Source organism: Elephantulus edwardii, unplaced genomic scaffold (assembly GCF_000299155.1).
Source record: "Elephantulus edwardii isolate Elephantulus edwardi_28Jun2011 unplaced genomic scaffold, EleEdw1.0 scaffold00171, whole genome shotgun sequence".
Classification (NCBI taxonomy): Eukaryota; Metazoa; Chordata; class Mammalia; order Macroscelidea; family Macroscelididae; genus Elephantulus; species Elephantulus edwardii.
Window position 1 is genome coordinate 1,520,422 of NW_006399921.1, and position 22,941 is coordinate 1,543,362.

At 40.1% G+C, this 22,941-nt stretch overlaps 1 protein-coding gene across 1 annotated transcript in view; it reads right to left on the reverse strand.

The window, feature by feature from the left end:
* LOC102859483 (chromosome unknown open reading frame, human C11orf63) overlaps positions 1–22,941 on the reverse strand; it is a 93,551-nt gene that overhangs the window by 30,252 nt on the left and 40,358 nt on the right. The window contains exon 3 of the mRNA XM_006895605.1: positions 6,505–6,618. Coding sequence (XP_006895667.1) covers positions 6,505–6,618 — 114 coding nt within the window. The remainder of the gene's footprint in view (positions 1–6,504; positions 6,619–22,941) is intronic.

Genomic DNA, 22,941 nt, shown 5'->3' on the forward strand with positions numbered 1-22,941 from the left:
CCCCCAGGTCCACTCTACTATGTAGCCTTCGCTCTGGACTCCCATCATGACAAAAATACCTAATCACATATCCCTTTTAAACAGTTTTCTCCCTCATCTGTTTCAATGCATTATACATTATTGAGCCCATCTTTCTCAGTCTTCCCCAGCCCCCGAGGTCAGTCCTGTTTTACAACAGTGGCACCATGCAGTATTTGTACTTTGTGACTGAAATATTTCACTCAGCATAATGTCCTCTAGGGTCACCCATTTTGAATAATATTGCATGAGTTCCTTGCTTTTTCAATGCAGTATAGTATTCCATTGTGTGACTATACCACAGTTTCTCTATCCATTCGTTTGCTGCTGGGCAATTGAGTTGTTTCCAACTCTTTGCTATTGTGAACAAGGCTGCAACAAACATGGGTGTGCATATATCTGCTTGGATGTCAGTTATGGTCTCTTTGGGGTATATTCCCAGTAGTGGAATTGTTGGGTTAAATGGTATCTCTATTTGCAAATTTTTGAGAAAGTGCCATACAGCCTTCCACAGTGGTTGCACCATTTTACACTCCCACCAACAGTGAATAAGGGTTCCAGTGTCTCCACAACCTTACCAGCATTTGTTGCTTGCTGTTCTGTTAAATTTTGCTATTCTTACTGGGGTGAGATGATATCTCATAGTTGTTTTGATTTGCATCTCTCTTAGAGCTAGGGATTTTGAACATTTCTTCATGTGTTTGCCATCTGAATGTTGCCTTCGGTGAAGTGTCTGTTCATATCCTGTGCCCATTTGGTGATTGGGTTGTTTTCCTTTATCTTGTTGTGGCACTTGGGTATTCAATAAATTCTAGATATAAGTCCCTTGTCAGACATATCATTTCCAAATATTTGTCCCCCATCTGTTACGTCCCTTTTTACCCTGTTGGAGAAGTTTTTGGATGTGCATAGGGATTTGATTCTTAGAAAGCCCCATTCATCTATTTTATCCTCTCCTGGTTGTAGGTGAAACGTCCTTTTCTATATTCCAGTTAAGAAAAGGTTGGTAGGAAGTGTCTGAAATTCCTTTACGCAGGATATATCCCTATATCCTTGACCAACTGATCAAGAAAAAAATGTAGTTAAGTCTATGTTATTGTTAGGTACCATCAAATCAACTACAACTCCTAGTGACCCGATGAACAACAGGTCTGAACCTTGTCCTGCCCTGCACCATCATCACAATCTCAGAAAATTTCAAGTCCATTGTTATAGTCACTTTATCAACCCATCTTGTTGAGAGCGTTCCTTTCATTCTCTGACCTTCCACTTTTCATATTGTTGTGGTTGTTGTGTACACTGGAGTAGGCACCGACTCACAGCTGACCCTCCAGAGGGTTTCAGAGGCAGTCTATATCCCACAGGAGCTGACTGCCTATCTTTTTCCCTTGAATCAGCTGATGAGTGAACAACAGCAGTTCTTTCTATGACGGTCATCATTGTTTAAGAAGGTCAGTAAAGCCCTTCTTAATTATTATATATAAATATTAATTGATGCTGATAATGTTATTATTTGCAATATTTGCTTAGCCTTGAATGACATGAGTATCCATGACGGTGTAAAAGATTGGTTAAATAGGGGAGCTCTGGTGGCCTAGTGGTAAGGAGCTGCAACTACAATCCCAGAGGCGCACGGTTCGAATCCACCAGATGCTCTGCCAGGAAAGGAGGGACAATCTCCTCCTGTACCAGTCAGATGTGATTTGACGGTACACTCACACAAAAATAATAAATTAAAAAAAAAAAAGATTGGTTAAATGGTTCCTTACTGACTCAAAGGCTGCTGGTGGTTAAAACTCTTTCAGAGAACTTCTAAAAGAAAAAAAAGTCCTGGTGATTGGCTTCCAAAAGGCCTTGAAAACTCTACTGAGCACACAGGGGTCCCCACAAATCAAAGCTGAATTGATAGCTACTAATATTTTAAAAAGAAAATTCATTTTGTTTTCTCAGTTGAAGAACACGTGAAATTCTCTCTGCTGCCATCTAACTGCATTTTTCCTAGTTTCCTCTTCATCCCCACTCCAGTAAAAAACTATTACACATTTCTTTTCTAGGATACCAGGTCTGAAATCTTGAGTCACTACTTGATTTTAATCATGTTATTATGACAATCCAGAACATAATAGTTCTCTTCACAGGGTGCTTTGTCAACAAGGCCAAGGGACTCATCACTTTATGAAACTTCAATTGTCTCAAGTGTTAAATCTGCTATTCATGCGTGTGTAAGTGTTCGGGAATGGCATTTCAGCACCCAAAAAGGAAGACATTTATGGGCCTGATGAGGTTCACTCCCTTTCCAAGCAGCCTTCTTGAGATGTGGAGTTTACTGAAGATTTATTTTCCTACAATTGAAGCATCAGGTGTCACTCTTCAGGTGGCAAGACCAAAGTTCACTGAAGTTAATATACAAAGCCATTCTCAGACTATTTAATCTCCATCAGCAATGAAACCCTGTATTTCAGCATGCTCTCACTGGGGTTCTTTTGTTATTGATGCCCGCAATCAGGACATGCTACGTGCACTCAAAGTAACTGCTTAATGGCAGTGGTCCTCACGTCACACACAGAGCAGGGGCTTAAGTACTAGAGAATCCTGATGCTTAATACTAGGATGAGCATTTCTTAGGAAGACCTGCCCTTAATTATTAGTGCACATTCATTCTGTGCTCTCTAGGTTTCGAAAGGCTCCCCCAACCTTGGAAAAGGAGGCATTGGGCTATTTTTCTCTTACAGCTTCCCAGCTGACGTGGCACACACAGGCAGGACAGGGTGTGCTCTGATCTCAACCAGAGTTACATCTGCTGAAAAACAAACATGACTCTAGCTCTTGGTTACCCGGACTCACCCCTGGAGTCCTAAGGGCGGTCCCTGGGCTCCATGATCAGCTCTGATGAGAAGCATCTGTTGTGTCGATTAACAGTAAACATGAGTACTTTAAGTTTGGGTTACAAACGCCTTGTTGATACTATTACCAAAACATAGGACACTGATATTAATGGACTCTAATTTTCAGTGTCAGTAGGGTAGGATTTCTGTGTTAAGATGAATAACAAAAAAAAAAAAAGAAAAGATAATCAAGTTAGAGTATTGAAGGCAAAAATCAGATCAGTAACTCTTCGGGACAATTCCTTAGGATGTGATAAAAAAAGACTTGGACATTAATTATGGAAGGTCCTATACAGAGACTAACAGACCTTTTGCTTGTCTGGAATATCAGGACTCATTTTAGAAAGGAAAGATCCTATTGAAACATCCTCTGAAGCTTTACTGAACTGGGGAAGGTTTGGAATTATTTTTCCACCCTCTCCATCAACAACATGTTCCTTGCCTGGGAAGTTTCCATTCTGCTAGGGTCACTGTCCCACAAGGGTACAGTTCTGAGATGTGAAAGCTTTTGAAGTCTCACAGGGGAACACAAAATGATTCAAGACCATAGGCCCTATGTGGCAGGGTTCAGTGACTAGGGGTTACTCTGTGTGCAGTAAAAGATCACGTTGTTGTGTACCATAGAGTCAGAAACTACCCATAGCTGACCCTCCAGGGGGTTTTCAGAGACAGTTAATCACACGGGAGAAGATTACCCACCCTTCTCCCATGGAGCTGCTGGTGGCCTGGAACTGCATGCCTTCGGGACTGCAGCACAGCTTCTTACCACCAGGCCACCATGGTGGGGGTTGGGGGGAAGATCATAGTGATGTATAAAAGACTCTCCCATGGAGAGTGAGCAGGGTGGCAGCCAACTCTCTATGGTTCTGCCCCAGTTGCCTCAAGACAATTTTGTTCTCTCAGGAGCTCAAGTTCAATGCCTCAGGCCTATCTTCTTTCTTGCTTTGATCTATCTTTACTTTCTCATCCTATTAAGCATGAAAATGCATTTAAGGCTGCATGTGGTTCATATCCACCAGTTGTTCCTGGGAAGAAGGATGGGAAATCTCCTCTTGTGCAATTTATTGCTTCTTTTGAACTCTCTGGAGGATCAGCAATGAGTTGATCTTGACTTGACAACATGCACCAACAACAACTAAAAGGGATCTTGGGAGGCTTAGTAGTAAGGAGCTATGCTGTCAGCCCAAAGGTAGATGGTTTGAGTTCACCAGCTGCTTCACAAGAGAAAGAGAGCAACCTTCTCTTGTGTGACTTACTGCTTCTGAAAACCCACCAGAGGGTCAGCTGTGGATCAGTTCCAACTGGATAGTGTTGAGAACAACAAGAAATCTACCACCAGGAGAGGATAAAATAGACGAATGGGACCTTCTAAGAATCAAATCCCGATGTACGTCCAAAAACAGGGTAAAAAGGTATATCACAGACTGGGGAAAAAATATTTGGTAATGACACGTCAGATAAGGGACTTATCTCTAGAGTTTATAAAATACTCGAGCACCACAACAAGATAAAGGTAAACAATCCAGCTGAAAAATGGGCACAGGATATGAACAGACACTTCACCAAAGAAGACATTCAGATGGCCAATAAGCACCTGAAGAAATGTTCAAAATCCCTAGCTCTAAGAGAGATGCACATCAAAATAACTACACCCTAGTCAGAATAGCAAAATTTAACAGAGCAGCAAACAACAAATGCTGGCAAGGTTGTGGAGAAACTGGAACCCTTATTCACTGCTGGTGGGAGTGTAAAATGGTGCAAGCACTGTAGAAAGTGGTATGGCGCTTGCTCAAAAAGTTGCAAATAGAGATACCATTTGACCCAGCAATTCCACTACTGGAAATATACCCCAAAGAGACCATAACTGACATCCAAGCAGATATACGCACACCCATGTTTATTGCGGCTTTGTTCACAATAGCAAGGAGTTGAAAACAACCTAAGTGCCCATCAACAAATGAATGGATAGAGAAGCTGTGGTATATTCACACAATGGAATACTATGCTGCATTGAAAAACAAGGAACTAATGCAATATTATTCAAAATAGGTGACCTTGGAGGACTTTATGCTAAGTGAAGTATTTCAGCCACAAAAGGACAAATACTGCATAATGCCACTGTTGTAAAACGGGAGTGACATCAGGGTTGGGGGGAGACTGAGAAAGATGGATTATATAATGTATACTGCATTGAAACAGATGAGGGAGAAAACTGTTTAAAACGGATATGTTATTAGGTAATATTGTCATGACAGGAGTCCAGAACAAAAGCTGCATAGTGGAGTGCACCTGGTGGGGAGGGATTGTAAAACAATGAAAGAATTTTTCTTTTACTTTTCAAAGAGAAGAGTGAACTGGGGTGGGGAGGGGTAGGCAGGGAGAAAAGTACAACAGTGAATGAATGGAAATCCAAAGTGTCTGTAAATTTTCATTAAAATTAACAATAAAAAAAATTGAGAGAAAAAAAAAGTCATCCTCAGAAATCCTAGGAGAAACCTGGTTTCACCCTCTCCAAGAGAGACCTATTTGTTTTCTTGGAAGTCCATAGTATTGTTGACTGGATTTATTGCCTCTGAAAGCCTGCTGGGAGGTCAGCCATGAATCAGTTCCAACTTTATAGCACATAACAACAATAACAACAACAACAAAGTTACTAAAAGATAGAGATGATACAGTACTCTGGATGAACAATTGTTTTAATTTCTTTATTTGCAACTCTAAACAGTGTCTGAAGGTCACTGGGGAAGAAAAGAGATGATTGTGACTGTTCCTTTTTTCTGACTTCTCTACAGCCAGGATGAACTTCATTATTTTTATTGTTACTTTTCCCACTGTTTGTAATGTAACTGATGATGCCAATTGGCTTTATAGGCCCCGTGATTTCAGTGGTTTCAAAAGACTCACCTCTTCTGAAGCAGTGATCAAAGCTGGTTAGAGAGTTTTTGCTACACATCACTACAAACACTTGTTCAAGGCATCAGCTGCTGATGCTTTCTGTTTCTCCTAGACAAACAGCCAGTGGGGACAGTTCACATCCATCTACCTTGAAATTTCATTATGGTTTTAAATGAGTAAACTCATGGTGAAGTGGGATGTCATGGTGCTAAAGTACCAGCTGGTAGGCTTCCACATTCTGAAATTGTGGGTCCAGTGAGACTCTAGTGATTCCTACCTATTTTTAAGGTTAGTGTTCTGAGTCATTTGGAGATTCTTTGTAATTGCCAATTAAAAAAACACACACACACAAAAAAAAAAACCCCGACGACGACGACTCTGGAGCAGCTTGAACTAGGTATTACTTCGGGACATCAATTTCCCCCTGCCCTGGGTTTTCTCTTTGGCTACCTTTCACTTGGGGTCAGGGAGGCTAACTTCGTGTGTTTACACAATGACAGAATTGCTTTCCTCTAGGAAGTAGAAACTTTGGAAAGATGAGTGGGGTTAACTGGCTGAGCATATATGGACCCTTATGGGCAGAAGCAAATCTTTCCCATAAAAAGGTGAGTAACTATTTTTAGGCATAAGAATAAACTGTTAAGTCTCTAATACTTATATTCAGCAGTAGCCCCTGAAACACTTAAAATTCACTCTAGCTGGTAACCTTTAGCTGCTGGCCTCTCTGATGCCATTTGTCTTCAAGATCGATGGCAGCGTTTTCACTCTCTTTGGCATTCTCAATAGGCATTTTGTCAGTTACTGTGATGGGATAGGAGATCTAAGAGGGTAAAACATATATAGCATGTTAACTGTATTCATTTTGGTCTTAAGAGCCTTGGGGCTCAAGTCTATGTACTTTAGAACGAGTTCCTACAGGGCTACTTTATTTTCAGTTAATTTCAAGGATTCATTTCTTTGGTCCTCAGGGACCTAGATTGTTCCTAAGGAAAATGGGAATAAAGTGTTTTCCCCTGCATGCATGATGTGAGAATTGGAGCACTGAGGTTAAACTAATATTTACTTTAAAGCCTTAGCAGACTCAACCTCAAAAGAGTCCTCTGAATGGAATGCTGAAACTAGCAATTGAGTGTTTCAGCAAAGACATGAAGAAACGACAGCATTCTATCCAGGATGCTACCAACCATGGCAATGATATTTAATAAGCACTGAATGCTTACGGTGTGCCAGTAGCTGTTCTGAGTACATCACAATTAGCCTATTAGTTAGCCTGATATACTATTTTTATGTTTTCCTTGCAAATGAGGAAACTGAGTTCTGGAGAGGTTCGGCAACTCACGGAAGGATCAGCAGTTCTTAAACAGAGCAGCCACATAGTCTGACCACAGAGCCTGAATGTTGAACAATTGTACTAAACTAACTCACTTGTTAGAAATATTCTTATCTTTGAATGCTAAGCATGTAGTTTGTTGTTGTGAAGTACCGTCAAGTCAAGCATGACTTACAGTGACCCTGTGAAGAAAAGATCTGAACCCTGTTATAACCTGTACCATACTCACACTTTGACACACAACAGCCCTTTGCAGCAGTCACCATATCAATCCACCTGGTTGAGGGTCTTTCTCTCCTTCTCTAATCCTCCACCCTTCACAACATTATGTTCTTCTCCAAGGAAAAGCACCTTCTAGCAACTTGTCCAAAGTATGTGAGGGGAGAAGCCTCATCATTCTTGCCTCCAAAGAGTACTCCAGCTGCACCCTCTCCCAGGCATATCTGTTCATTCTCTTGGCAGTCCATGGGATATTCAGTGCTGTTCTCCAACAGTACAGCCCAAAGGCATCAACTCTTTTTCTGTCATCCTTATTCATTATCCAGCTCTTGGATGTATAGCTATTAATTGGAATGACTATGGCCTGAATCAGAAGCACCATAGTCCTCAAACTGACATCACCACTCCTCAGTAATTTGGAAAGGTCCCTAACTGCAGATTTTCCCAGTATAACGTGTTTCCTTATTTCCTGACAGCTTGTATCAAGGGTATTACCTGTGGATCCAAGCAAGATGAAGCTGTTGACAATCTCTTCTCTATCCTTCATGACATGGCATATTGGTCCAGTGGTAAAAATCTTTGTTTTCTTGATATTGAGACACAATCTATATGGAAGGCTGCATTCTTTGATCTTCTGCAACAAGTGCTTCAAGTCCTCACTTTCAGCAAGTAAGATTTTTGTCAATCTGCATAATGCATAATACTGATGAGTCTCCCTTCAATCCTGATGCCACACTCCTTTTCATAGAGTCCAGCTTCTCAGATAATTTACTCATCATATAGTTTGAACAGGTATGGAGACAGAATTACAACCCTGACGCACTCTCTTACCAATTTCAAACCATGCAATGCTCTCCTGCTCCATTCACACAACAGCCTTCTGATCCAGGTTTAGGTTCTGCATGAGCACAATCAAGTGCTCTGGGATTCTCATTCTTCTCAATGTCAGCCACAACTTATTATGATACACACAAACGCCTTTGCATAGTCAATAAAGCACAGATAGACATTCTTCTGGTATTCCTTACTTTCAGCCAGGATCCATCTGACATCAGCAATGATACCCTGGTGCCATGGCTTCTTCTAAAGCCCATTTGAACTTCTTAAATTTCCTTATCTATGTACTGTAACAGCTATTTTGAAATGAAATTCAGCAGTATTTTGCTTGTATGTAATATAAATTATATTGTTTGATCATTTCTACACTCAGTTGGATCACCTTTCTTAGGAATGGGAACAAATATGGATCTCTTCTAATCCATTGGTCAGATAGCCATCCTCCAAATTTCCTGGCACATGTGAGTATGTGGTTTAGGTAATCAGTAATTTGAATTATGTAGATCAGTGGGCTATCAACTCTGCTCATTCGAATAATATGGGAAGTTTTGAAAAAAAAATGCCCTGATGCTACCTTAGATATCAGTATACACTGTGGCCCCCGCCCCCGCCCCTGCACCTCCAAACCAAACCAAGTGCATCAAATTGACTTCAGGCACCTGGAATCTGCAGTCAGGTTTGTGAACAGCCTGTGAAGGCAGAGATATGGGATTTAGGGCCCCAGATTAGTCAAGAGCCTCTTGATGCTTCCATTGGCGACTTGTATTAAATAAAGAAATAAGACAATTCCTAGGATGTGTGGAATTCTAGTCACCAGGTCCAGAAAGCAAAGTTAAAGTTGCAGAATTTCAAGGCTCAGGCTGCTATCCATAACACTTCTATGCCACCTCTGCTTGATGCTGATCTGTTATCTAAGACATGGGCCCTTTCCTGATGAGAGTTACCTGTCAGTCCTAGAATGTTTAAAGATCTTCTGTTAGTTGAAGGGGAGACAAGAATGAGGCTTGTAAACATTTCCTTTCTGTAGGACAGTCGGTCCTTTCAGGCCTCTGATGAAGTAAAATACCAGGTATTTTAATCTGTTTCATGGCTAAACATATCCCATCACTGACCACCTAAACTTGAAGAAATGTTTCCTTATATGAGCAGAAATAAAACTTGCTGCAACTTTCAGCTCTCTGCAGCTGGAACAATATAGAGTAAGCCCATCCCTTTTCCAGATAACAGCCTTAAACTCCTAGAAGCTGACAAGACTTCTCACTTAATCCTTGTCTTATTTGAGTAATTAATGTTTTATTTAAGAAGACCTTCTCTAATTTCTTTGATGTTCCTCCTGTGGCACTAGCCAGGTTCTGCTTGTCTGGCTGTTCTGAGATTTCTTACCTGTAAATGCCATCTTATCATGTGGGTGTGTTTAACTCTTAAAATTAGATTCAATACTTTACACTTGTTTTCTATGTATTTTGTTGGACCATGTAGTATGAGGAGCAGAGCGTTTTAACAATGGAGAGAACATGGGATTTAGAATCTCTCTGGTTTGTGTTAAATTTCTTTCTAACAGTTTACTTTGACTTTGCTCTTTAATAGACAAACATTAAACATAAGGATTGGCAAAATATTTTAAATAATAAGCAAATATTTGGCAACGATTTGACCTCATCTCTTACAACTTAATGTAGCTCCCATGGCAGAGAGAGCTCACCACCCCTACTTTTATTTCTCTTATTTTATTTATTTATTTTAGCCTTATCTTTTTCTGTCTGCCACTACCATGAAAACTGTGATCATAAATATAGACAAGGCAGATACATCATGTGGAGATGGAAATAACTGAATCAAAACTTGATCTGAAAAGGAGAAAGAACAAAAATTCATTTTTGTGCTTGAGTTACTTCACAGTAACATGAAATCATTGAACTGGGCTATGAACTACGGTACTGCGTGCTCTGGGCAGGAAGCACTTCTCACTCGTCCATTTTCTGGTCTCCCACCAGTGCTGGTTCAGGAACCACAGTGTGCACGCGTGTGTGTGTGTTATGCACCATCGAGTCTGCTGTAAATTGCATGGGAGGAGATTGTTCCTCTTCCTGCCACATAGCAGCTTGTAGCTGTGCCTGTGTGCTGACAGCACAATTCCTTACCACTGGGCCACCAGAACTCCCACCAGAAACCACTGGATTACTAAGTGTCAGGTTTTACAACAGCTGTCATCATTATTGCAAAGGTTTCCATTTCGTATTTCCATGATGGTAGAGAGATACAATTTGACTCATCTAGGAGGAAAAATGCAAGGCCCAGAGAGTAAAAATCTGCATGGGCTGCCTAAGCAGGTGAAGAATAATCCTTCTGACCTTTAAGTGGTGATGGCTCCAAAATATTGGGGAGAAAGAAAATTGCAGCTCTGTCATAGGCCTGCCCCGGGGAGGTTTGAATCTGACTTTTATAAAAGCTGAGTGAAATATACAGGACTTGGTTTAGTTAATTCAGCTTTTCATGGTGATATTATCTGACTGCAGATGATGGATGCTTTCATAAAAAATTCATAAATTTAACACACCATCCTGTGTGTTTTTTGAGTCCACGAGTCTCAAATGGATTGCACTTGACTAACGCTGACAACCCAAAGACACGTGGTTCAAATTCACCAGCTGCTTTGAAGGAGAAAGATGAGCAGTCTCTGATAATCTGCCAAAGGGGCAGTTACAAGTTGGTTTCACCTTGACAGCACACACAACACCATAAATGTTGTTTATGTGGGTTTGAACCCACAGAGTAGTGTCCTAGACAACAGCCTGGTGATTTGCTTCAGATTGGCAAAGGTTACAGGAAGGAAAGTCAGGGAACGCAGCTTTTTGCTGTTAACCGTGGAGGTAGCCATGAGTCAGGAGCAGACTGGAAGACAGCTAACGCCAGTGCTGGCTCTGCCCAGGAAAGCAGGATTTACAATGTTCCATGCACAGGCTATTTTGGTGGCACTCAGTGGCTGAATCACCCCAGGGAGAGTCTCAGAGCAAGTAAAGCATACTTCTACATTATCTCTTTGAAAGTGGAATGGGACACAACCTCTGTCAGCTATTTGTGTGTATGTGTGTGTGCGACCCATTCTATTAATACCAATCAAATTGAGAAAATGATCAAATGAAATTGCATTTTGAGCATCATAAGCTGTGTAATGTCCATTCTGTTAAATTGGGGCCTATAATTGCTTCTCTACTGAAAAGATACAACAAAGACAGCAATCATGGCATGTCATTATGCCAGACTAGAAAACCGGCCTGAGCTGGGAAGACTTCAAAGGCTTGTGGTTCTCGAATTGCATTTGGCTGCTATTGTTGGAGCGCAGGCAATCTTGATGAGGTGTTTACACTGAGGTAAGGCGCAGAGCAGAGAGTCTGAGTGCTTGGGTCTAGAGCCATTAAAAAATTGTACATTATGTTCCTTGCTTTGAAGTGAGGGTCTGTAGGTAGGAAAGCAACTCAGATTGAGCACAGCTGAGCTAGATTGGGCTGCTGCTTTTCTCTCAAAGAAACTCATCAAGTTCTTAGAGAATCGGGCAGGACCACACAAAAAAGTTGATGCTTTACCACCAAGAGCTTTGTGTGAGTTAGTGTATCTGTACAGACCAACACAGCACAACATGTCTAAACAGCATATCGTAAATTCAGCTGTCACGGAAGTTTTGTCCCTTTTTGCCTTTATATTCTGGTTTTGTTTTGTTGGTTTTTTTTGTTGTTGTTGTTACTGACTTCATATTTAAATGTTAAAGGAAACAACAGTGATTTATTAATTTCTTTGTTATGCTCATTTCTCAAGGAGATTGACAACAATTATTTATTGGAATTAAACAGGTCAAAAGAAAATCTGACTTTTGAAAGGTAGTTTCTGCTCTCATCATCCCAACATGTCTGCTGTTTAATGCCTTTCTTCTGGGGATGATCCCGAGGCTTGGTCAGCTTTTCTTTATTAACTTGGCTAAAGGTGGGCTGAAGTGTTTGGGTTTTGGTCCGATTTTGACTGCATTTTGCCATGTGACTGTTTTTGCCTGCTAACATTAGCACCTGCTGCTGCTAATATTTACACGAGGCCAGTAAAAGAGGGTGAGATCCCACGATATAAGTGGCCAACCATTGTCACTCTGCAGCACCGACACGAGGAACAGCTGCTTCTGTCATCAGGGATCTGCATTAATGACTCAGATACGCAGAGACAAAACACACACAAAATACTTTGGCTCTGTCCCTGGCTGCTTTCTCCATTCTTACAGAAGCCTTCATAATACATGAAGCATGCATGCACTTAACAAGAATTTGGTGACACCAAAGGCCTAGGATATCTTATTTTTAAAAATTTATTTTCAGTATAGGGCCATGAAGCCTGCTCATCTCCCTGGCCCACTAGCCCTCCAGTCCTAGGCCTTTGTATTTGCTGTTCCCTCTTCCAAAAGTGTTTCTTTCCCATTTATCTGCATGTCAGGCTCACTTACCTCCCTCATATCAGAGAGGCCTTGCCTCATGCCCTATTGCAAGCTGCAGGTTCCCCTGCTCAGCAATCTCAACTCTTCTGTTCTGTTTTTTTTTTCTGACTACATCACTTATTACTGCTACCAGACTACGTATTTGGAGTCCCTATGCACTGCAGAGCACCTATAATGAAGTAATAATGGTTCAGTGGTAGATTCACTTAACACACTCAGCTGCCAATGGGAAGTCTGGAGGTTAGAGCTTTGCTACAGGTATTTCAGAAGAAATTAGCCACTCCTTTTTCTATGAAGATGGAAAGCCCTCCTCCGCCCCAAATTGAAGCCAAAGCAAAGGCTTTAAAAGCCAACAGGGCAGTCCTGAAGGGTATCCACAGCCACAAAAGAAGAAGATTCACACATCACCAGCCTTCCGGTGGCCCCAGACCCTGAAACTCCTCGGGCAGCCCACTACCATAAGAGCGCCCCCAGGAGAACCAAGCTTAACCACTATGCCATCATCAAGTTTCCCCTGACCACTGAGTCAGCTACGAAGAAGACAGACAATGACAACACACTTGTGTTCATTGTAGATGTCAAGGCCAACAAACAGCAAGTCAAATAAGCTGTAAAGGAGCTCTATGACACTGCTGTGGCCCATGGTCAACACCTTGATTAGACTTGGTAGAGGGAAGAAGGCTTTTATTCAACTTGAGCCTGACTGTGATGCTGTGGATGTTGCCAACAAAACTGGCAACAACTGAGTCCAGCTGGCTAATATTAAATACAAATTTTTCTCATAAAAACAATTTAGCCACTCAAAATCCCATGGCACACGGTTCTACCCTGACATGCATGAAAGCTCTCTTGAGTATCCACTTGATGACAACTGGTGATACACCACTTACTCTATTGTCCATCCCCACGTGGGCTAGGATTTTTTCTGTTTTGTTCAAGAATGCATTTTCGAGCCCCTAGGGCAGTGTCTGATACATGCTCCTACCTGTCATCAAGTTGGCTCTAACTTATGACAAACTTACATGTAGAATTAAACATTGCCTGTTGCTGTGCTACCCTCATTGGCAAGTTCAAACCCATGAACTGCCAAAAGCACAAACAAGTCTGACTGGGAGAAAGAGGAACCAGGGTGCACCTTAAAGGCAAGGATGGTGAAACTTCATCTCATATATTTTGGGCATGTTGTCAGGAGAGGGCTAGTCCATGGAAAAACACATCATGCTGGGGGAAGTGGAGGGTCAGGGAGGAAGACTCTCAACAAGATGGACTGATACAGTGACTGCAGCAATGAGCCCAAGTGTGGTGAAGATCCTAACAATGGTGCAAGACAGGGCAAAGTTCAGATCCATTGTTTATAGGGCTGCTATAAGAGCAAGTATGTCTTGGAGAGGGTCCAGCCAGAATGCTCTTTTGGAGGCAAGGATGATATGGCTTTTCCTCACATACTCTGCATATGTTGCTAGGAGGGGCTATTTCTTGGAAACGGACATGATGCTTGGAAAGGCAGAGATCCACAAGGAAGAAGAAAACCCTTGACCAGATGGATTGACACGGTGACGGCATGAAGATGCCACAGGATAGGAAAGGGTTCAGATCTGTTGTTCATAGGGTAGCTACAAGTTGTACTTAATTTGATGGCACCTAACAACAACAACAACATGAGCTATAGTTGACTTGATGGAAATTAACAGCAGTCACTTTCTAGCACTGTACATATATTATTTTGTCATCACCTTTAAGGTTTTCATGGCAGTTTTTTTTTTTTTTTACTTTTTAAAAAAATTTACATTGTTTTGTGTACAAAGTTCTTATATATTGTATTTCACACTGTCCTTCATTCACATTGTGTTTTAAATAATCATTCTCATTCATTATGTTTTATAAAATCAATCACCATTGAACCATGTCCTTCATTACCCTATCTTTCCAGATCCCCACTGGATCTTTCTTAGTTTCTGTACTCCCTCCCTCTTCCTAACTAATTACATGATTTCCCTCCTGCCCTCCTCCCACCTCTGTTCTCATCCCTTACTCACTTGGATCCCCACACACATTTTACTAGTTATCCTTCTGTTTTTACAACAATGGACCTATGCAGCATTTATCTTATGGGGCTGAGGTAGTTCACTCAGCATAATGCCCTCCAATCTCTCCCAAATTATGTAGTACTTTTAAAAAAATCATTGCTCCTCAGTGCTGCATAATATTCCATCAAGTGAAAGTACCACAATTTCTTAGTCCATTCAATTGTGGTTGAACATATGGGCTACTTCCATGTTCCTACAATTGTGAATAATGCTGATATGAACATTGGTGTACAAATCTTTGTTTGTATTTTAGTTCTAATTAGCTGGATCATATGGAATCTCTATGTTCAGCTTTATGAGGAAACACATTAGCAGTCTTTGAGGTATGTTCCTAGGCCTTTCTTTCTAGTCTTTTTTAACCTGGAAGCTCCGCTGAAACCTGTCAATTATGGACAGCCCTTATGAAGTGCCAGTAGTATAGCTTCTAGCATTGAATCCAATTACAGTAAGATAAATTGACAGACTTGTGTTGGTCCTGACATATAGTGGACTCTTAACAAACATATATTGAATGAATAGAACAGATTATTTGAAAGAATGTGGAAGAGATTTTTATAAGATTGCTTCATATGTAATAAAATACTTCCTATATCTTATATGTAAAATACTTACATGAAGCTTGTATACCCAGCAACCTGACCCTTTCCAAAACATGACTAAGAAAATGTAAGCATTCGGACTCTGAATTCCCACTCATTCATTCATTACCATAAAGTCAGAACCTACTCACAGCCAACCCTCAAGCAGCTCTTCAAAGACTGTAAATTGCACAGGAGGAGATTGCCCATCCTTCTCCCAGTTGCTGGATTTGAACCTTAGGGTTGACAGTGCAGCATCTTACCACTAGGCCACCAGAGCTACCTGAATATCACACTAGAAATAAAAAAGAAGTTATTGCAAAACTTACATATTGTACTCAGATTGTTCCACTGATAAAATCTTTCATAAACTTTCTATAGCATATAAAGCCCTTATTTAGCTCAGGTCTTAATTTATCAGTTATCTCAAACTTTAGTAGGTATAAGAATCCTCTGGAAGGTTGCTTAAAACAGTTTGCAGGGCTCTATCCTGGATCTCCTGATTCAGTAAGTCTGTAATGGGGCCCAAGGAATTGCATGTCTAATAAGTTCAGGCAATGAAATGCTGTTAATCTAGGGACCATGTTCTGAGAACCACAGCTTTAAACTGACATAGAGGGATCCACGTAACAGGTGTCTATTCTCACAGGTCCATCCTTGTAATCTAGAAGCACCCAGCACAGCAATATCCAACTTCTGCATAGCATTTCCCATCCCTTCCTTAAGATACACTAACTAATGTCCAAAACTAAGTGATCCTTCCCTGAGGGCTCTTCTAGAAGGATTGTTGTTGTTGTGTGATCTAGTACTTTCATTCATTTATTTAGACATGGCCAACATAGCAAAATCTGAACATCTTCAGATTTGTAAAATGTAAGAATATCAGAATAACAACAAGTATAGGAAAAATTACACACTGATGCCCTTCCAGAAATTTAATTTCCTACTTAGGAAACAAGGGCTATGTCTGTGTGTGTTTGTGGTGTATGATCTATTGCATAGCAACAAGATTTCTTAACATGCAGAATTGGAAACAATGGTGTCCCACACAAAGACAACAGACAACCACATGGCTCTGAATGTGCCACTTTCCATAGTCCTAGAGATAATCTAGTATTCCACTGGGGTCCTGAAAGGATGTTCCAGGCCCCTTTGAAGCTCCCACTACATGATTTCACCATCATTTTCCTTTTCTAGTGCAAATTCACAAATTTAGGTCTGATCCTATTTCACTTCATTAACCATGATTTAACTGGGAATTTCTATTTGATGATCTGGTTTATTTTTGCTAGTTCAGTTGCATGTTATCCAAGTGTCTTTTATATTTTATACCAAACCTGTTTACTTTCACTCTAATTGTTGTTAAGACTATGCAATGTATTTAAAGATTACATAGTATGGGGAAATGTGAACAAGGTTAAAAAGAAAGGTGCTGTGTTAATGAAAACCATGATTTAGAATGACTGAATAAAGGTAAATTGCAAAATAACATATGAGAGAAGGGAATGCACAAGCATAGCAGCATGATTTACCATCGCAAGAACATGGAAACAGCCCAAATGTCCAACCACAAACAAATGGATTGAGAAATCATGGTACAGTCATACAATGGAATACTATGCAGCACGCAGGAGCAATGATTTTGTAAATTATTACCTAACTTGGGAGGGACTGAAGAGCATTATGCTGAGTGAACTAACTCTGTCCCACAAGGATAAATATTGTATAAAACCATTATTGTAGAATGAGTATATGGATACAAGAGGGGCATGAGAGGTTTCAAGCAGAGGGATGAGGATGTGCAGGGGGAGGGGGTATTAATCATGGGGTTGTACAATTTGATGGGGGGGTTGAGGAAAATGGAAAGAATTTATTCTTGAAAACAATGTATTTGAATTTTATAAATAAACTAGTAGAAAAAAACCCCTATCTTCTTAGATTGTTTCAGAAGGGTTAAAAGTTAGTATTTTGCTTTTAAGAAATTAACACTGAAAAACACAGAATGAATTGATGGGATAAAGTCAAAGTAAACAAACAAACAAACACACAAACTCCAATGCAAAGAATTGGCTTTAACGGAAAGGCCTTGACTCCTCTGGACAAGACTCGTAAATGAACATCTATTTATATGTTCTGAGTGTAAAAAAAAAAATTGGTGAAGATACATATAACAAAATATACATCAATTCCACAATGTATACCTATAATTCAGTGACAACTGTTAGGATTTGAAATTGGACAATGAATACAGAAGAGTGAAGAAGAATTTATGCTTTTCAATTCTGTCATTCATGAAGAACATTGACAATAACACAGACTGTCTGAAGAATAGACAAGTCTGTCTTGGAAAAACTGTGGCCAGGATGTCCATTAGAAGGAAGGATGCTGGGACTTCATCTCACATACTTTGGGCATGTTATCAGGGAGGGCCAGTCCCTGGAGAAGAACAGAATGCTTGGAAAAGAAGAGGGTCAGAAAAGAAGGAAATCCTTAACAAGATGAACTGACTACAAAAGGGGGTTTAAACACAGCTGAGATTGTGAGAATGACACAATATGTCTATGGAAATAAAATACATAACTTATGTATTTATCATTAAAAAAAAATCTACCTACCTTAACCAATTTCCTTGATTCCCTGACCTACCACTGTACATAGACTGTTTTCTACTTAAAGAGTGTCTTGCCCTTTAATGCCCTTTGTTTGTTCACCTTCACCTGCAACTGTAACAATGGTCTTGAGTTTATCAGAGATGAGAAGGATGGCACAGGCCAAGGTTCAGATAAGTTATTGATAGGGTTTCTATGAGTTGTCATCAACTCAAAAGTACCTAATAACGTCAACCTTAAATATGCTAAACTGTGTTACCATCCTGGTTTATCAAAGGCCATGCTTTAGTTGCATCTAAAGTTCTTTCTTTCCTCCTCAATAATGTCAAATTAATCAAGTGTCAATGTCACTCTAGCACACAAATTGGAAGTTAAGCAACTAAGTGCTGAATAGAGTAGAAAGGAAAGTGGCCTTAAATGACCAGCATTGAAAAAACCCATAAAATTAAATTTAAATCTCACTATTATAAGTAAGTGCTCTTGTTGTGGTTACTACACAAGGCGAAAATCTATGAATCAATAAAACACATACTGAGGGTCTGCTTTGTAGAACAATAATTTTTACAAACATAACAAGTAAAGTATAAACTCAAAACCATCGTCAAACCAGAAGAATCTTATTAAAAAAAAATTCTAAGTTCTTAATTAAAGATTAGCCTAATTTATAGAGTCCTAGTGGCCTTAAACTGGCAGTTCAAATCCACTAGCTGTTCTTCTGGAGAAAGATGGGTGAGCCATATCCTCCTGTAAAATTTACAGGCTTGGAAAATCTGAAGGAGAGCAGGCAAGAGTTGGAATAAACTCAACAGCAGTGGGTTTTGTTTGGGGTTGCAATCATTTAAATGAACACTAATTTTATCCACAAAAAAAAGGTCACTAAATTCAAAGCTACAGAAAATAAGAAGAAGAAAAAAAATCTATGCTTTTGATAGCAACCGTACGTTGTTTTTGAGTTGCCATTGAGGTAGTTCTAACCCGGGTGTGTCACAGTAGAACTGTGCTGGAATGGGTTTTCAGTAAGTTTGGTTTGGGGACACAGACAGCCAGACTTTTCTTTCAAAGTGCCTCTTAGTGAATTCAAACCAGTCACCTTTTATTTAGCAGCTGAGTGCATTAACCTTTTGTGCTGTCTGGGGATTTACCTCACCTAGGATGAGACTGGCAACTGACCACAGATTATAGTTCGGGAAGATTAGGTTTAAAGAGTCACTTGCAGTACAGGGGATTCAATTTAGTAAATGTTGTGAATCATCTGTGGTCCTACTAATGTCTTGCTCTTTTTTGCCCACCTTTGGCAAACAGGTAGGATAGGAGTGGCCTAGTCATGACATTCTACAGACCTCATTAACAAGTGCCCTGTGAATGCTCTTCTCTCACTCACTGATTTCTCCTATTGGTCTGTACTCACTCTGCTGGATTTGGGGCTTTCAGAGAGATATTATGTTTGAAACAAATCTTTGAATTATGAGAAAGCTAACTAGTCTGTATTTCAGTGAATTTTTTTCTTTGTAAAGAGAGGCCTTTTTTCCCCTTATCCTCGTGAATCTGATACTAAAACCAGCGGGCATTGTATTCTGAAAACTAGTTTGTCAGAGGCACCATGCTTTTAATCCTGCAATTAATTAGCAGCATACACAGGAAAAGAGAATTTTAATAGAATCAGAACATCAGGACCTAAAATACCAGCTGATCGGGTTTATATTCTAGATCTCTGCGTCAAGGATTTCTTGGCATGTGATGTATAATTAAATGAGATATTATCTAAAAAATAGTCACTTTGCTCAAATTTCTAATAAGTGTTACCAAAAATTATGCTCCAAATTCAGGATGTATAAATTCTGATCCTTAAAATAGTGTTTTGGTTTCATTTTTCTCTTACATAATGTCCTGTTGTGCCCTATGCCAGAGTGCTGCTGAAGAGTGCTGAAGCATTTCTGTCAGATTTTGCATTGTTTTCCCTTTTTTATCATTCATTTCCAACTAGAACCATATTGCCTCAGAAGACATACCCCAAGCACTGAACGTTCCATTCACACCCCCCACATTGCTTTACTGAATACATTTATTCTGTCTCCTGAACAGTGTTTATCAGCACCTCATACTGGCTTGCCATGGTTCCTATCTCCACCACATGATGGCTGGAATAGAAGCTCCTTACAGGTAGGTCCCCTGCATGTTTCTTTTCCATTAGATTCTTAGCACTGAGAAGAGGACTTAGCACGTAGCTGGGGCCCAGTGAATAGGCTGGCGGAATGACCTACTGTCTCAGAAACAACCACAGGAGTGTGTTCATCCCCTATGTATAAAAAAGCCCGATCCCGAAGCGTCAAGTGGATTCTCACTCACAGTGACCCTACAATCCAGAGCAGAACTTTCCCTCAGGATTTCCTGCCTGTAATATTTATGAAAGTAGACAGCTGTATTTTCTCCCACAGAGTCTGGTAAGTTGGAACCCTCTAGCTGGCAGCTGAGGGCTTAACCACCATGCCACCAGGACTACTGTTAAAATGGACAGTGTATTCTGTTTAGAGCTTTATATTGTTTTAAAGACTATAGGTAATTGAGTAGTCTTTCTATAGCCACACTTGTAAGACAGTAGTAATTTCTTCCCAAAGAAGGAGCAGGATGAAATGTGTTAAACATTTAAAACTCTTTTCTGAAGCCATGCTACATTTCATTTGTCCACCTTTAAATGGTATAACACTACACGATACAGATGAATCTGGAAGACATGCTGAGTGAAATATCTCAGCCACAAAAGAAAAAAAATATTGCCCAAGACCACTGTTATAAAAATAGGATTACATGGTGGGTGGGTTGGGGGCGGGGGGAGAACAGAAGAGAACAGAAAAAGAGTAGCTAGATAATGAACACTGCATTGGAATGGGTGAAGGGAAGGCCTACCTGAAAGGGATGCATGATTAAGCAGTATATATATGACAACTGGCAGTCTGGAACAAGAGGTGCATTGCAAAGTGAATTGGGGGAGTGGGAGAGAACAAGGAAGGAGGTAATGTGTATCAAGAATGAATGAAAACCCAATCTTTCTGTAAATTTTCATTGAAATCACAATTAAAAAAAAAAGAAATGGAAACACACAAATCCAGCATAAGCCGTAAAATACACAGGTAGCTCATTTTCAAGATGTATGCCCGTTAACGATCAACTATAAAGGGATTCAAACCCTAAGCTTCAGACACACAGACATGTTTGACTACTTAACAAACGGGGAACAAATGTAAGTGCCTGGTCTTTATTTGCTGTGTGATACGTAGGTGCCCTCTAGTGTGTGTTGATTTTTATATCTGCTCCCTGCTTCTATAGCATGTGATTAAGAGCACATATACTCAAAGATGGCTTTTCTAGTGAGTTCTAATATGAAATCAATGCAGCTCTAAAAAAAAAAAGGCACAAAAATTTTAGAGCAATTGAACATGAAATTATCCTCAGTGGTTTTCCTTTGGGCCGTTGATTTACAAGCAAAAAACCCACCATTTCCACAGCTTAAGTAGCCTGAGGGAGGGGTGTCATGTGGGAGGGGAGAAGTGGGAGGAGGGGATGGAAGGGCTAATGCAAAACATTGCATGCTACAGAAGTTTCTCCCTTATTTTTGTTGGTATTTTTCTACGTATTTTATTTAAAAAGGTAATAAGATAGGTTATTGTTCTTGTCAGGTGCCATTGAGTATGGCCCTATGAACAACAGATCTGAAATGTGTCAAGCAACAAAGTAGACCGTTGTCCTATTTTTGTGGCCTCTCCAACTCCTACAACTCCCCACTTTCTTATTCCTCAGTAGATTTCCACGTAAACCAAGGAAATCTGAGGAGCTCAGGTGGTGTGCACAGATAGCATGCTATGCTGCCAGCCAATAGGCCTTGAAACACTGGCAGTTCAAAACCCTCAGCTGCTCTGCAGAAGAACAATGGGCAGTTGCCTTCTGTTAAGATTTATAGCCTCGGAAATGGGACGGGAAGTGGCTATGAGTTAGTTGGAATCAACTTGACAAAAGTGACTTTAAATTTGAAGCAAATAAAACCTAAGTGTCTTTATCTCTCCTCATTGTCTTTAATACTGAGAATAATATTCTGCAACTTGAATTATTTTCAGTTTTTAAATTTTTTATTTGCATATTTAAAAATAGTGCATTCCATTAGTTAAAATCACTTGAGGGGAAAAAAAAAAGGCACTCTGATTAAACTGCATTTTATGCCTGCAGGGCACCTTGGCGAACCTTTGCTTTTCACCCTATATTTTATTTACTGTTGTCCAACCCAGCTCCTTCCTTCACCAACATGCAGGGTCTTTTCCTTCCCTGCCACTCATATGAACAGGCTGATGGGAGGCGGCGGGTGCCGACTTCAGTCATCAGTAGTTCTAAATTCTTTGGATGTGAAAAGGGGCAGCACAGTCATTTAAACTTGATCCAATCTCTTTGGATCTTACATAGTAAAACATCCAAATGAATTAAAGTAAGAAGGCAATATGTATTCTAGGGGCATTAAAATTCGCCCACTTGTTTCTCCTCTTTGTTAATTTCTTTTGAAGGCAGCTGATTTTTCTCCTGTGTTCGATTTAACGAGTTTCTCAGTCTCAGCCATATTGGGTTTGTCAGACATGGCTGTGGATTGAAGGTCATCTCTCACAGTTTCTTTGGGTAAAGACTTCAGGAGCTGGGTGGCTGGTTCCGGCTCGGGGTCTCTCTTGACGCGGTGGTCACAACTTGAACTTTTAATAATAAATTTTGACAAGTTGCCTGTGCATTCTTAACGACTTTAACATCTTTCATTGTACTCTATTGTATGGGGTGTGTCATATTTATTTCCGGAATAATAGACAGTTTAGGTGGTTTACAACTGTTTACTGTCATAAATAAGGGTGAAATGAATAAGCATATGAAAACAGGACTGGAATAAATATGCTTACATAATTGTTATTTCAAAACTTTACATATAAGTAGGACAGGATAAATCCATACGAGTAGAATGTGTTGTTGTTGTTGTTGTTGTT